Genomic DNA, 17,264 nt, shown 5'->3' with positions numbered 1-17,264 from the left:
CGACAGGAGACGACCTGAAAACCAGGGGCAAGATGGCGCCGGTGGCCGAGAAACATCACAGGCTTACCCGTTCGACTTCCCAGTCGACGCAGAGAAGCACCGAGGCTTCCGGCTCGGAAGATGAAGAGGTGGACTGCAGTCACCTCCCGAAAGATGATTTAACGGCCTCGTGTAAAACCATGGCCATCGAAGTGGCCAAACTCCTTGCGCCAGATATAAAAGCCTCTCTAGAGGCCACAGTCGCAATGGCTTTACAACAGCTACAAACTGAAGTGGCGCAACATACCTCACAGATCACCAATGTGCAGCAGAGGGTGGTACTGGTCGAGGAAGAGCTGGAGAAGGCTCAAAGCAACATCAGTGACCTCCTGCGTAATAACCAATTCCTGAGGGAGAAGATCGATGATTTGGAGAACCGCTCCAGGAGGAGCAACTTACGAATAATTGGTCTGCCGGATTCGATCCCTCCGAACCAGCTAGCGGATATTTGTGAGGTGGAGATACCGCAAGCTTTGGGGCTGAGGAGCACATGCACAGTGGAAAGGGCGCACCGACTAGGAGCGCGATCCAATAATGCAAGGCCTAGAGCTGCGATAGTAAAATATCTGAACTATGCTGCCAAGGAAGCTATACTGGCGAAATTTAAGCGCTATGTGCAACCCTTAATAATTCGGGGCAATAAGATCTTACTGGGGAGGGTGTGAACACTAATCTGGGACGAGTTGGAGTGAAGATGCCTAGACGCCATTATGTGAGATATCTTGGTTGCTTGTTCCGAATGGTTTCTCCTGCAGAGATCTCTAAAATGAGAAACAACTATGAGAGTGGCCACATGGAATGTTAAAGGCCTCCGGTCCCCCGCTAAACGAATGGCGGTATTACGCCATCTTAAAAAAACTTAGGGTTAATGTTGCATTTCTGCAGGAGACCCATTTGGAAGAGGCGGATTTTGGGAGGATGCGAAGATTATGGGTGGGACAGGTAGTGGGTTCGCCCTCAGTGGGCAAAAAAGCAGGAATCATGGTTCTGTTTCATAAACGTCTGAGTTATGATATCTCATCTATGTCAACGGACAAGCAGGGGAGATGGATGCGTGTATGTGTAGATTCACCTGCAGGTCAGATAGTAATACATAACGTCTATGCCCCCAATACTTCCCAGGCAGTCTTCTACAAGACCCTAGAGAGGGTCATTCTGACAGACGATTCGCAAATGTTATTGGTGGCGGGAGATTTTAACAGGGTACATAGTGAACAGGAAGACAGGAAGCGAGGGGTTCCTGTGACCGCTACTAAGCAAAATCAAACCCAGATGCTACTCCCGTTAATACAAAATGCAGGATTGTATGATGCATGGCGATATCATCACCCAGTGGACCGCGAGTACACCCATTTTTCTCATGCCCAGGGGTCATGGTCCAGGATTGACTATCTCCTATCATCGAGATTGTTGACCAGAGTTAAAATGGTGGACATTTCCGATTTGTTAATCTCGGATCATGCCCCGGTGGTTATGGAGCTCATGGACACTGTTCCCAGGGGACAGGATTATACTTGGAGAATGCCTCAGCACTTGTCCAAGGACAAGGAATTCATAGACCAGCTAAAAGATTGGTGGTGGGAATATTCGCGGGACAATGCGGAACATGTGACAAATCAGGGTCTTTTCTGGGATGCGGCTAAGGCAGTACTGAGAAGCCGGATAATGTCGTATACGATAGGGAAGAGGAGAGAGGCGAGGAAAAAGTATGATGAGGCCACTATGAGGGTACGGGAGGCATACACCGAGTTCCTACAAAATCCCACAGATCCCAATAAATTACTCTGGGTAACTGCTAAACATAACTTCGACTACTGTCAGGAAAGACAGGAAAAATGGTTCGGGGACTACCAAAGGGCAAAGTTTTTTCACTTAGGTAATAAAGCCCGTCATTTACTGGCTAACTTAACGCGCCCCTTTGTCAAACAGTCGATGTTACACCCCCTAAAAGATAAGTTAGGAAAGCTATGCACCCAAACGAAAGATATAGTGGAAATTCTAGGTGAATTTTATCAGACGCTGTATTCTAACGATCCCTTTAATCCTCTGGAAGCAAGGGGTCTCTTGGACAAGGTGGACCTACCACGAATGCCTATAGACGTGTTAGAAACCCTGAACCGTGATGTAAGTGAAGAGGTGGTCGGGGCGACCATAAAAACCCTGTCAAACTGTAAAGCACCGGGGCCCGACGGGTTCCCCACAGAATTTTACAAAGCAATGAACCAAGAATTGACCCCGACTTTGACCAGGCTGTTTAACAACATCATGGTAGGGGGAGCTTGCCCGACACGGGCAAGATGGCCTATATCAAGATTCTTCCGAAACCGGGAAGGGACTTAACCCAGCCAAGTGCATATAGACCGATATGATGTCAAGATTCTATCCAAAATCTTAGCTAATTGGTTAGCCAACTGTGTGCCTGAACTAATTGGTTCTCACCAAGTGGGATTCATGAAGGGCAGATCAGCGGTGACCAATATCCGTAAAGTCTTAGCCATCCTAAATACGAATAGGGATATAAAAAATAAACCATGTCCAGCGTTGCTTGCAATTGATGACGAAAAGGCTTTCGATAATGTTAGCTGGCAATGGCTGGACATGGTGCTAGATAGGGTTAACATTAGGGGACACTTTAGGAATTACTTGACGGCGCTCTATGAAAATCCCCAGGCGAGAGTAAATATACTGGGCTTCTTATCCAAACCCATTATACTCAGCAAGGGCACGCGTCAGGGATGCCCTTTGTCCCCGTTACTCTTTAACTTGGCAATGGAATCCCTGGCGAGATGGCTGATAAAATCTGATATCTTTGAGGGGATCAAAATAGGCAACAGAGAGTTGAAAGTAAGTTGTTTTTTCGGATGATATCCTGTTATATCTCGGTGCCCCTGAGCTCCAGTTAGATAGGATATTAGAAGCACCAAACACTTACGGGAAGGTGACAGGTTATAGGATCAACGTGGACAAGAGTCAGTTACTGTTTTTAGGACAAAAGTCTCACTTGGGGAGCCATATGAGAAATGGGGTTGAGGTCCGGAAGGACTATCTAACTTACCTGGGCATTAAGATAGGGCGTACCCCGAACTCAATATACACATTGAACTATCCCCCTCTATTCCTGAAAATAGAAAACGAATTAGAAAAATGGCCGCAACTGCCCTTGTCCTTGTGCGGTAGAGCACATTTAGTTAAAATGATAAGCTACTAATAAGAAGTTACTTTATCCACTCCAAACAATTCCGCTATTACTAAAACACACAGACGTTACGAGGATGCAGAGAGCGTTTAATCGCTTCCTGTGGAAAACTAAAAGGCCCCGTATCGCCTATGCTAAACTGACGATGCTGAAGTACGAAAGGGGATTACAACTACCAAATATCCGCCACTATAACCTGGCATCACTATTCAGACATGTAAGAGATTGGGTGTGGGGAACTGGCCACTATTCGGCGATTTCGTTCGAAAAGGAACTAGCTGGTAGAGGGAACCTCGAGGCCCTATTACATTCTAAACTAAGGGATATCCCAACGTCGATTAGACAGGCCGTCCTATTAAAAGACACCATAATGGCGTGGAAGGCGATCAGAAAGATTTATGGGCTCCTTACTATATATCACCTAGAATGCCACTGTGGTCACTACTGGCATTTCCCCAGGGCAGGGAGAACATTTTATTCCAGGTATGGAAAAACAAAAACAGTGATCTACTGCATACTAATAATCTCCACTGGCTGTCCTGGGAACAGGTGAAAGAAAAATACGACCTACATGACGCACACTATCTCCCCTATCAGCAAATTAGAAGTTATTGTAAAGCACAGGCGAGCTCTTTAAGTGACTCAGAGGCTGGCGTGGTTTGCAGCTTTGCTGGGCAGAGACGGTTCCCACATGTCCCTATCAGACCTACACCAGAAGCTTCATAATATCCAGACGATAGGCTTGGTAAAGGGGGCCTATAAGCCTTGGGAAAGAGAACTGTCGGACCAGAACATAGCAAAGAAAATGAGAGTGGGTCTTGAGTAGGTACGGCGGGCAACGTATAATGAACAGTGGAGAGAGTCGCAACTAAGGCTTATACATAGAGCGACTTACGCCTTTAATTTATCGTATCGTGATGCCCCCGCCCATTATCTGCGAAAGTGTCCCAAGTGTGATCTCCCAAGAGCTGGATTACTACATGCTATATGGGAATGCCAGAAAGTACAATCGCTGTGGCAACAGTCAGTGGAAACAATAAAAGAGGTCTGGGAGAGATAGTGGGATTAACGCCTCAGCAATGTATTTTCCATTATGTACTCAAAAATAAGGACGAGGAAATAGGAGCAGTGGTTACTAAGGGAGGGGTACATCTTCTGCTGATGTCAGTAAAGAAATCTCTTTTACGACACTGGTTGGGAGTGGAAGTACCGTCATGGGATGAGGTGATGGGGACAATGAAGAATGTCCTCTATTTGGAAAGATTAGAGCTGGAGCAAGATAAAGAACGGTTAATTGAGAAATTCATTAAGAAATGGAGGAGCTTCGTAGAGAAGTTATTGTCAAGTTGCGAAATTGAGGAACTTATGGCCCCATTCAAGTTGACTAAATGGTACCTGGAAGCGCAACTTGCAAATAGATTGGGGAAGTTGGAAACATAATTTGGCGTAAGGGATTTTCAGGTTTGAGGTGTGATGTACATTTTTTACGAATGACATACTGTCATGGTGGTATTGGGAGGGGGGTTTCGGTCATATTGGGTGTGGAGATAATAAATTGTGAAAAATGGATTTGAGAGCTGAGCTATGACATTTGTCTGTACAATAATTGTCATAACTATTGCCATTTATGACTTGTACTTGCATATTTATTGTATGGAATCTCTCACTTCAATAAAGAGATCATTAAAAAAAAAAAAAGAAAAGGCATTGGTCAGTGTTGATGACTGACAGGGATCTGCGGTCATCCCTACCCAATTATCCCCAAATCACTTAGAGAAGGTCCAGAACCCTGAAGGATATGCTGACAAGGAGCATTATGTAGCAGACATTCCCAGGGGAATCTTTGGGGGCAAAGGTCCTCCATGGGGTTCGAAAGCTTGTGGGAAATGTGCCGCATGTATGTACATGGAACGTTCCACCTCTTTCTATGACGCCTCCGGGGACGCGGAATTCAAGATCGTTCACTATATAACCTGCACCACTGAGAGAGTCGTATATTGGCTAACTTGTCCGTGCCGATTGATTTATATCGGCATGACAACTAGAGCCTTAAACTCGGATACTGGAACATGCCAGCAAAATCCGCACAGCCTCACAATGTAAAGACCAGGACGTGGATGAATTACAATCTGTTCCACGGCATTTCCTCAAGTACCATAATAGTGTCCTGAGGGTAAGAGGTATTGACAGAGTTAGGTTGGGGGTGCGAGGTGGTGACGCAAAGAGGGCGTTACTACAAAAAGAAACTAAATGGATTACTGTGCTTGATACAGTGGTTCCAAGTGGGTTAAATGAATATAATAGCTTCAAGTCCTTTTTGTAAGACGTGTATTTTACTATGGGCAAATAAGTACGTTTATATGTATGTGTCTAATTGTCATTTTTTGTTTAGATTTAAGATGGAGTAAGATTGGATGGTAGATAACCACGAACCATAAGAAAACCTGTCAATTGCATGACGTGATTTGAGAGGGAGATATGGGGTATCTTCATATTGCACCCCCTTTTGAACACTCTTCATGGGACTGTCACTCATCATCAGAGAAGAAGCAACCTGTACATTTTCTTGGCACTATCATGTTCATATTTTATATTTTTGTCACATTGATGACTAACAGATTATGTATTGTATACACTTTTGGTGTTTTCATAGGACGTACGTCCCATAATTATGGGTGGTTCAGTCCGCCCTTAGGTGGAAAGCTGACCCATATATTTGTTATTTTTCATGTGGCTGTGGTGTAACCGACCCCCCACTGCGCACGGCGGACAGGTCAACTCCGGTTCGTGGATTGGCTTCTCTGCTGTGCCCACTGGGAGGTGGGTGCACCAGCAGCATTGTATTCAGCACTTGTTTGGGGAATCACAAGGCATACTGTCCAACTGACAATATGGGTCTGTTCCATCCTCATTTGAACATGAACCTCACTCACTTGAAGTTGGGACGGATCTGACCAACCACTGACGGTTGCGGCGCGGCTGATTCCCAATTTTCCCTGGGATCAGTCGCCCTGCAGCCAGCTATTGGGGGTTGGATCCGCTCACTATGTAATACATTTTTTATATTTTGGTAATAATTATTGACATTTAATGTCATTGTGATCATATAAGCTATTAGAGCACACATGCACTTTATTCTATTGCACGTAGGTTTTGGCTAAATGTAAAGATCATGTATCCATTTAGTGATTTCGATTTTTGCCTTCCCTGTATGAATGGATGAGTGGATGGTTTCCCTCCCTCCCCTTTCCTTCTCCTTACAATTTAATCATGGTAATTTAAAGATATATTCTGCTATGGAATGATCTTGAGATTATATTTGTATTTTATGAATTTACCTATGAGCTGAAATGAAGATAATCGAGAGGTATGCTGAGTTATGGACAGCTAGCTTTAGCTCAATGACTGGTAGTTGTTTACAATAGTTGTATTCAGGACTTGGGAGTACTTTTTAGCTATGGTTGAAGGACCTGGGAGATGGTCACATGTCCATGATGTCAGGACCATGTGACCAATCATGTGATTGGGGGATGACGCGGCTGGAGCATGCTCTGTATGACTGCCACCCGGAAGTGCTGGAATCAGGTCGCATTTTGATAACCAGGGAGCGCTGAAGGAGGCAGTCTTGCAACATGGGCAGTTCGCGCCGGAACACACCCCCAGTACAGATGATCATGGTGAGTGATAATTAATCCCTCCTCTTTAGCCTTTATATGCCCAAGTTTGTCTTAGTATGTTTATACCTCCTGACGAAGCCTACGTGGCGAAACACGTGTCGAGGTTGAAGCAATGGGGGAATCGTGTTACCATTCTACAGCAGCAACATGGGTAGGTAACTTGGCAGCTGGATCAGGGTGGGACGAGAGGCTTGCAGTTCATTGTTATATGCCATCTTCATTAGTAGTATTGCACCGTCCATTGACACCTCACAGCATCCTTGGACAGATGTTGTGAACAATAGTCAGGTAGTTGTTTTATACTAGGGATTAGCAATTGCACCCGAAACTACACTTTTGTTCACGGCCTCTGGTAAATTGTTGTTCTCTGCTGTTTATGGTCACATTATCCCCCATTGTGATTCTCCACATTGTATAGCCCTTTGTGGCTCAGTCTCCATGTCCTGTCCCTTTTGAGCATTACCTGTAATGATCATGTGATTTATATTGAATAAAATGAGATTTTTTACCTTGTAAAAATCCTTGCTCTTTTTTTGTACAAGTTGCAGTAGGTTGGTGAATGAGGTGCGGTTTTTGGGTTATTGTAGGCTCTACTTCTTTGTTTCAATTTTATGAATGCCATTTTTATTTTCCTGCCAATCGTCTTGATTGGCAGGAAAATAAAAATAAAAATGGCATTCATAAAATGGAGACAAAAACAATTATTTTTCAAAAATGCTTTATGTAAAACTGAAACAAAGAAAGTAGACATATTTGATATAGTTGCATCCGTAACAACCTGCTCTATAAAAATAGCACATGATCTACCCTGTCAGATGAATGTTGTAAAAAATAAAAACCGTGCCAAAACAGCCATTTTTTGGTTACCTTGCCTCACAAAAAATGTAATATAGAGCAATTAAAAATCATATGTACCCCAAAATAGTACCAACTGGCACCTTATCCCCTAGTTTCCAAAATGGGGTCAAGTTTTGGGAGTTTCTACTGTAAGGGTGCATCAGGGGGGCTTCAAATGGGACATGGCATCTAAAAACCAGTTCAGCAAAATCTGCCTTCCAAAAACCATATGGCGCTCCCTTTATTCTGCGCCCTGCAGTGTCCCCTTACATCAGTTTACGACCACATGTTGGGTGTTTCTGTAAACTGCAGAATCAGTGTAATAAATATAGAGTTTTGTTTGCATGTTAATCCTCGATGTGTTACCGAAAAAAATGGATTAAAATGGAAAATCTGCCAAAAAAGTGAAATTTAACAATTTGATCTCCATTTTCCTTTAATTTGTGGAACACCTAAAGGGTTAACAAAGTTTGTAAAATCAGTTTTAAGTAACTTGAGGGGTGTAGTTTCTACAATGGGGTCAGTTTTGGGGGGTATCCATTATGTAAGCCCCACAAAGTGACTTCAGACCTGAACTGATCCTTAAAGGGCTTCTGTCACCCCACAAAACTCATATTTTTTTTTTTGGATAGTTACATTCCTTATAGCGCGATATAGGAGAATATAATCTTATCACTTACTTTCATGCGGCCGTTTCTTTAGAAAACGAAGTTTTATAATATGTGAATCCGGTCTCTACCAGCAAGTAGGGCGTCTACTTGCTGGTAGCCGCAGCAGAAAACCACCCCCTCGCCATGTTGATTGACAGGGCCAGCCGGGATCTCCTCCTCCGGCCGGCCCTGTCAGTATTTCAAAAATCGCGCGCCTCTGTTCATTCGGCGCAGGCGCTCTGAGATGAGGAGGCTCGTCTCCTCAGAACTCCCTCAGTGCGCCTGCGCCGATGACGTCTTCTCTTTCGGTGATGTCATCGGCGCAGGCGCACTGAGGGAGTTCTGGCTATTTTTCAAAAAATTTCCAAAACCCACTTTTTAAGGACCAGTTCAGGTCTGAAGTCACTTTGTGAGGCTTACATAATAGAAACCACCGATTTGATCCAATTTTAGAAACTACACCCCTCAAAGAATTCAAAACTGATTTTACAAACTTTGTTAACCCTTTAGGTGTTCCACAAGAATTAATGGAAAATGGAGAGGAAATTTAATAATTTCACTTTTTTGGCAGATTTTCCATTTTAATAAAAAAAATTTCCACTAACAAAACAAGGGTTAACAGCCAAAAAAAACAACATTTATTGCCCTGAATCTGTAGTTTACATAAAAACACCCTATATGTGGTCGTAAACTGCTGTACGGGCACACGGCATTGCACAGAAGGAAAGGAACGCCATATGGTTTTTGGAAAGCAGATTTCAATGGGATAATTTTAAGCTGCCATGTCACATTTGAAGACCCCCTGATGTACCCCTAGAGTAGAAACTCCAAAAAAGTGATCCCATTTTAGAAACTACACCCTGATGAGAAACTGATTTTACAAACTTTGTTAACCCTTTAGGTGTTCCACAAGAATTAATGGAAAATAGAGATAACATTTCAGAATCTCACTTTTTTGGCAGATTTTCCTTTTTAATCCATTTTTTCCAGTTACAAAGCAAGGGTTAACAGCCAAACCAAACTTAATATTTATGGCCCTGATTCTGTAGTTTACAGAAACACCCCATATGTGGTCGTAAACTGCTGTACGGGAACACGGCATTACGCAGAAGGAAAGGAACGCCATATGGTTTTTGTAAGGCAGATTTTGCTGGACTGGTTTTTTGACACCATGTCCCATTTGAAGCCCCCCGAAGCACCCCTAGAGAAGAAACTCCCAAAAAAATTGACCCCATTTTGGAAACTACGGGATAAGGTGGCAGTTTTGTTGGTACTATTTTAGGGTACATATAATTTTTGGTTGCTCTATATTACACTTTTTGTGAGCCAAGGTAACAAAAAAAATAGCTGTTTTGGCAGCGTTTTTATTTTTTGTTATTTACAACATTCATCCGACAGGTTATATTATGTGGTATTTTTATAGAGCAGGTTGATAGGGTCGTGACCAAAAATTTTTTTTAGCGTCTCCACATTCTGAAAGCCGTATTTTTTATTTTTTTTAAGCGTCTGTCTTGTGTAGGGGCTCATTTTTTTCGGGATGAGATGACGGTTTGATTAATACTATTATAGGGTGCATATGACTTTTTTATCGCTTGCTATTAAACTTTTTATGATGTGAGGTGACAAAAACTTGCTTTTTTTACACCTTTTTTTATTTTTTTACGGTGTTCACCTGAGGGGTTAGGTCATGTGATATTTTTATAGAGCAGGTTATTACGGATCTGGCGATACCCAATATGTCAACTTTTTTATTTATGTTAGTTTTACACAAATAATTTTTGAAACCAAAAAAATCATGTTTTATTATGTCAATAGTCTGAGAGCCATAGTTTTTTCAGTTTTTGGGCGATTGTCTTAGGTAGGGTATAATTTTTGCAGGATGAGATGACTGTTTGGCTTTATTTTGGGGTGCGTATGACTTTTTGATCGCTTGCTATTACACTTTTTGTGATGTAAGGTGAGAAAAAATTGCTTTTTTTGACACCATTTTTTTTTTTTTTTTTTTTTTTTTACAGTATTCAGCTGAGGGGTTAGATCATGTGATATTTTTATAGAGCAGGTTCTTGCGGACGAGGAGATACCTAATATGCATACTTTTTTTTATTTATTTCACTTTAACACAATAATAGCATTTTTGAAACCCAAAAAATTATGTTTTAATGTGTCCATGTTCTGAGAGCTATGTTTTTTTTATTTTTTGCCCGATTGCTTTATGTAGGAGTTCATTTTTTTGCAGGATGAGGTGACGGTTTGATTGGTACTATTTTGGGGGGCATACGCCTTTTTGATCGCTTGGTGTTGCACTTTTTGTGATGTAAGGTGACAAAAAAATGATTGCTTTAGTACAGTTTTTATTTTATATATATTTTCTATGGCGTTCAGGTGAGAGGGTGGATCATGTCAAATTTTTGTAGAGCCGGTCGTTACGGACGCGGCAATGTTTAATATGTCCGGTTTTCTTTTTTTTCTTTACAATTTTGTGTTTTATTTGGGGAATTTTTTTTTTTTACTCGAAACTATTTTTAATTATGAAAAAAACTTTTTTTTTTATTTTTGTCCTACTCTGGGACTTCAATTTCTGGAGTCTGATCCCCTTTGCAATGCATTACAATACAACCTGTATTGTAATGCATTGGCTGTCAGTTTTTATGCTGAGAGCATGCCTGTGAGACTCAGCCTAAGGGCTGGATCTCACAGGCTTCAATAGAAGGCAAGCTCGGATGCCTATGATAGGCATCGGGTCCCCACCACTGCAGCACGGGAACCCAATGGGGAAGCGGAGGGCACCCGTAACCTCCGCGAACCCTCTGCATGCCGCGGTCAGCTTTGACCGCGGTATACAAGGGGAAAACACAGATGCCGGCGTATGCAGCAGAGTCCCGTCTGTCAGTGACTGCCGGGTCCATGCCGCTGATGGGGGGGGGGGCATAGCTCCTGCACCTGCCCGATCAGCCCGCATGTATGGAGCAGGTCCTTAAGGGGTTAAAATCTTGGACAAGCCCTAAAAAAATAAAAATAAAAAATAAAACAAACAATAAAAAATAAAAAAATAACAACATATATCTCTTTCTCCAATGCCAGTCTCTGCGGCACTGGTCCGTTGCTCCTGCTGCAACTTTATTACACACCGCAATATTGATGGGCTAGTAAATGTAACATGTAGACATGGAGACAATGAATAGCTGCAGCAATCAGGTGCTCTATCCTAACACGTCACAGCATTGATGATGTGCACAGTTACATGCTAAGAACAGAGCACCTGACAGCTGCAGGATTACCGGACCAATGCCGCAGAGAAAGGTCCTGGAGAAAGGGGCGAGTATAAATAAAAAAAAAACAATACTAGAATGGCTATTTTCTATTCACCTCACCTACCAAAAACAGAATAAAAAATGATAAAAAATATTAACAATGAAAACTACAAACTGTCCTGGAAAAAGGGGAACTCACAGTTATATCACACAAAAAAAAGTCTTGGAATGCTGCAAAAAGACAAATTATTTTGTAATAAAAAGTGTTTTTATCTTGCAAATAGTAGAACATAATAAAACACTAAAGTTGGTATAATTGAAATTATACTGACATACAGAATATCAATAACATTTAGTGAATATAATGTGAGATATTATCACCTATTCCAGCTGCAGCCAAGTATTGAGCTAACGGGCATCCCAATCCTCCACAACCTATTATTAACACAGACGCTCTCGACAAGTTTAATTGACCTGGAAAAAATATCAAAAAATATAAAACATTAAATCATTGAAAGTGCAATTGTTCTAGACCTGTGACAGTATTTTTTTAATCACAGTGATGCAGTGATGAATCTCTAAATTCCTAAAGTATATACTGTATCAACAGTTAGAGAATGATTAATGCTGTGTTAGAGGAAATTATATATATATATATATATATATATATATATATATATATATATATATATATATATATATTTACACACACACACACTCAGCAAAAGAATTATTAGGAACACCTGTTCTATTTCTCATTAATGCAATTATCTAGTCAACCAATCACATGGCAGTTGCTTCAATGCATTTAGGGGTGTGGTCCTGGTCAAGACCATCTCCTGAACTCCAAACTGAATGTCAGAATGGGAAAGAAAGGTGATTTAAGCCATTTTGAGCGTGGCATGGTTGTTGGTGCCAGACGGACTGGTCTGAGTATTTCACATTCTGCTCAGTTACTGGGATTTTCACGCACAACCATTTCTAGGGTTTACAAAGAATGGTGTGAAAAGGGAAAAACATCCAGTATGCGGCAGTCCTGTGGGCAAAAATGCCTTGTGGATGCTAGAGGTCAGAGGAGAATGGGCTGACTGATTCAAGCTGATAGAAGAGCAACGTTGACTGAAATAACCACTCGTTACAACCGAGGTATGCAGCAAAGCATTTGTGAAGCCACAACACGCACAACCTTGAGGTGGATGGGCTACAACAGCAGAAGACCCCACCAGGTACCACTCATCTCCACTACAAATAGGAAAAAGAGGCTACAATTTGCACGAGCTCACCAAAATTGGACTGTTGAAGACTGGAAAATGTTGCCTGGTCTGAGGAGTCTCGATTTCTGTTGAGACATTCAAATGGTAGAGTCCGAATTTGGCGTAAACAGAATGAGAACATGTATCCATCCTCTGATGGCTACTTCCAGCAGGATAATGCACCATGTCACAAAGCTCGAATCATTTCAAATTGGTTTCTTGAACATGACAATGAGTTCACTGTACTAAAATGGCCCCCACAGTCACCAGATCTCAACCCAATAGAGCATCTTTGGGATGTGGTGGAACGGGAGCTTCGTGCCCTGGATGTGCATCCCTCAAATCTCCATCAACTGCAAGATGCTATCCTATCAATATGGGCCAACATTTCTAAAGAATGCTATCAGCACCTTGTTGAATCAATGCCATGTAGAATTAAGGCAGTTCTGAAGGCAAAAGGGGGTCCAACACCGTATTAATATGGTGTTCCTAATAATTCTTTAGGTGAGTGTATATATAGAAAGATGGACAGCACTCCAAAGGCTATAAAACAATGAAAAAAAGTTTATTCACCCATGTGGAACAATACAGCAGCAGCAACGTTTCAGCTCATCCATATAACCTTTCTCAAGCAAATAACACATGTGACTAGTGGCAAATATATAATCCAACCAATCAATAAATATCATAAGTGCATAAGTGATAATAATGACAAATCATTAGATAAAATCGTGTCAAAAGACTTGATTAAATGACATAAAATCGAGTGATGATCACATACTTCCATGATATAAGTAAAATCATATCTGTGTTACAAATACAGTGTATTCCTGATATTTATTCAGTGTACATCCTTATAAGTGCATAATCCTTATCAGGTGATGTGAATCAAGATAATGGTGTAACACACCGGAATGTGGGAGAGGACTGACGACTGTACATACCATCAAGGTGCGGAGGCGACCTCATGCATTCAAAAAGCCAAAATCTCGGCGTGCTGTAACATGTACTGCGCCTGCGCCAAGCATCATAAGCCTTCAAACAGGAAGCGGTCACATTGACTCATCTCGGAGCCTGCGCACTCCAGCTCTGAGTCAACAGCAGCCATTTTGGTAGTGGTATCCATAAGACCGAAAGCCGGCGCATGCGTACCTGTGTGCTGCTCCACACAACGCCATCTTAGTAGAGGTGCATCACCCAAAGATCCTTTTATTACAAAGCTATGAACACATATTATGGTGCAGAATGGAGCAAGGGGGAGGTGACCTCTTGTCAAAGACATCAACCCTCACCCCTACTGGACCATCTCTATAGGCGCGCACAATACGTTAGTACCAGGCGCTTATATTATTGGGTCCCACACCAAGCTCCAGCACCAAATCAATGAGGGTTCTCCTCACACTATTGGGGACTACTAGCGTAATTTGTGAATATACTATTGGCGCACCCGCAGTACAATAAAACAAATATAATTATAACCAAAAAGATGCACGAAGGTCGCAATCCAACTCCAATGGACACATGCACACACATGGTCACCACACTCCCACACCGGTCCATTACAGCATCTACAGAGAAAAAGAAAAGAGAAAAAGAAACAAAGATGAGAATTTATTCAGATCATTCAATAAAATATTAATTGTGTTATTTTGCATGTCACCATATACCTGTGAGGTAAAGGGAACGAAATAAAAACAGGGTTACGACTGCAAACCGCCCTTCATACAAGCACTCCTGGGATTATACGCAACATTAAGACCCATTGGTTTGATACTGTTGAGTGTATAAATCCAATGCATCTCCCTTTTTTTTAAAGTAATGTTCTATTACCACCCCTCCTAGGCAAGGGGACATGGTCAAGAATCCAACACTTTAAATCTCTTTCTGCATGGTTGAGGTCTGTGAAATGTTTTGGTATACGTAAGTCGCGTAGTTTTTTTGCGTATAGACAACCGGTGGTTATTTAGTCAAGTTTTTAGGTCTGTGGACGTCTCTCCCACATAAAGTAATTTGCAGGGACATGTTAACACATAAAGGACATAATTTGAGTCACACGTGAGATGGAAGCGAATAGGGTATATCACCCCTGTATTGGAGTGTGTAAATCCACTACCCCTACAAATATAGCGACAGTGGACACAGCACAGGCAAGGGAGTTGCCTGACACACAGTCAATTATTTTAGCCTCATTTGATGTTACATAATTGTACACCTCCATAGATCAGGATTACGGCCTCACAGCCGTTAAACGAATGCTAGATATGTCCACACTGTCCACATCGGCCAGTGATTTTATCATTAGATCACTTGACATTATCCTGAGATAGAATTATTTCGGACATGTTCTGAGGTGGTGGAGATATAATCGACGACATCTTCCTCATATGGACCGGCGATCTGGTGCAATTGATGGAATTTCACACAGCACTAAATAGTGTGAATAAGGACCTACAATTTACATTATTCAGATTCTGAGGTACAATTTTTAGATACCTGAAATATAATGTATAGACGAGCACTCCTCATCCGGTCTTATGCAGAAATCGATATTTATTGGTTAAAAAAAATAATAAAAATCTTTTAAAAAAAAAATAATAATTATATATATTATATATATATATATATATATATATATATATATATTACACACAGTACAGACCAAAAGTTTGGACACACCTCATTCAAAGAGTTTTCTTTATTTTCATGAAAATTGTAGATTCACACTGAAGGCATCGAAACTATGAATTAACACATGTGGAATTATATACATAACAAACAATTGTGAAACAACTGAAAATATGTCATATTCTAGGTTCTTCAAAGTAGCCACCTTTTGCTTTGATTACTGCTTTGCACACTCTTGGCATTCTCTTGATGAGCTTCAAGAGGTAGTCCCCTGAAATGGTTTTCACTTCACAGGTGTGCCCTGTCAGGTTTAATAAGTGGGATTTCTTGCCTTATAAATGGGGTTGGGACCATCAGTTGCGTTGAGGAGAAGTCAGGTGGATACACAGCTGGTAGTCCTAATGAATAGACTGTTAGAATTTGTATTATGGCAAGAAAAAAGCAGCTAAGTAAAGAAAAACGAGTGGCCATCATTACTTTAAGAAATGAAGGTCAGTCAGTCAGCCAAAAAATTGGTAAAACTTTGAAAGTAAGGGCTATTTGACCATAAAGGAGAGTGATGGGGTGCTGCGCCAGATGACCTGGCCTCCACAGTCACCGGACCTGAACCCAATCGAGATGGTTTGGGGTGAGCTGGACCGCAGAGTGAAGGCAAAAGGGCCAACAAGTGCTAAGCATCTCTGGGAACTGCTTCAAGATTGTTGGAAGACCATTTTAGGGGACTACCTCTTGAAGCTTATCAAGAGAATGCCAAGAGTGTGCAAAGCAGTAATCAAAGCAAAAGGTGGCTACTTTGAAGAACCTAGAATATGACATATTTTCAGTTGTTTCACACTTGTTTGTTATGTATATAATTCCACATGTGTTAATTCATAGTTTTGATGCCTTCATAGTTATGAAAATAAAGAAAACTCTTTGAATGAGAAGGTGTCCAAACTTTTGGTCTGTACTGTATATATATATATATATATATATATATATATATATATATATGGGTATGCTGTAGAGATAAAATGGCGTGTACAAATACTTATTTGAGTTCCCACACAAACATAAAAATCAATATGAGCTTGATAGAATTGGTTCAATTTGTGCAAAAAAGTGCATGTGCAGTTAATTAGATCGATAAAAAGTAGAAAAATAAGAATAAAAAGTAAAAATATAAAAAATGAAAAAATATATGAAGTAAACTAGAGTGTTCAAACTAGTTGACAAGTTGATCCTAGTGCAGGTGAGTTAATTGGTATTGATATTCTTGATAGATGATCAAAAAATGGATGGAAGGTATGTGTAAAATAAGAAAAATATATATTGTTGTGGTACAAATAGTCCAGCGTCTTCTCCTATAAACTTGTGTTCTCCTTTTCTCTGTGCAGTGATTTTTATTCTTCTATAGTGGTTGATGCTGTTAATAATCATAAATAGCTAGCTTTTATAATGTCCCAATTAGTTAATTTTATCACTTTTTATCACATGTACTTACTTTTTTATACATATATATATATATATATATATATATATATATATATATATATAAAAAGAAAAAAGATGATCAGCAGCACTCTGTTGGTATGCCAGGTGCAAATCCCAAAACGTTCCTGGACAGGAAACAGTGTAGTAAAGTCGACGAGAAATGGGCACTCTGGTCTTGTGGTGAAATATCAGTGATGTTTATTCACACCCAAAAGCAATGCAGCACTTCAGCTCTCTCAATAGAGCCTTTGTCAAGCTAGTGA

The 17,264-nt window shown here is 41.0% G+C and overlaps 1 protein-coding gene across 1 annotated transcript in view; it reads right to left on the bottom strand.

Moving 5' to 3' along the window:
* The window catches only part of MOCS3 (molybdenum cofactor synthesis 3), a 482,262-nt gene that overhangs the window by 368,169 nt on the left and 96,829 nt on the right, over window positions 1-17,264 (bottom strand). The window contains exon 3 of the mRNA XM_040429301.1: window positions 12,032-12,124. Within this exon, the coding sequence (XP_040285235.1) occupies window positions 12,032-12,124 (93 nt within the window). The remainder of the gene's footprint in view (window positions 1-12,031; window positions 12,125-17,264) is intronic.

Source organism: Bufo bufo, chromosome 4 (genome assembly GCF_905171765.1).
Source record: "Bufo bufo chromosome 4, aBufBuf1.1, whole genome shotgun sequence".
NCBI classification, from domain to species: Eukaryota; Metazoa; Chordata; class Amphibia; order Anura; family Bufonidae; genus Bufo; species Bufo bufo.
This window is presented reverse-complemented; position numbering and strand designations above follow the sequence as displayed.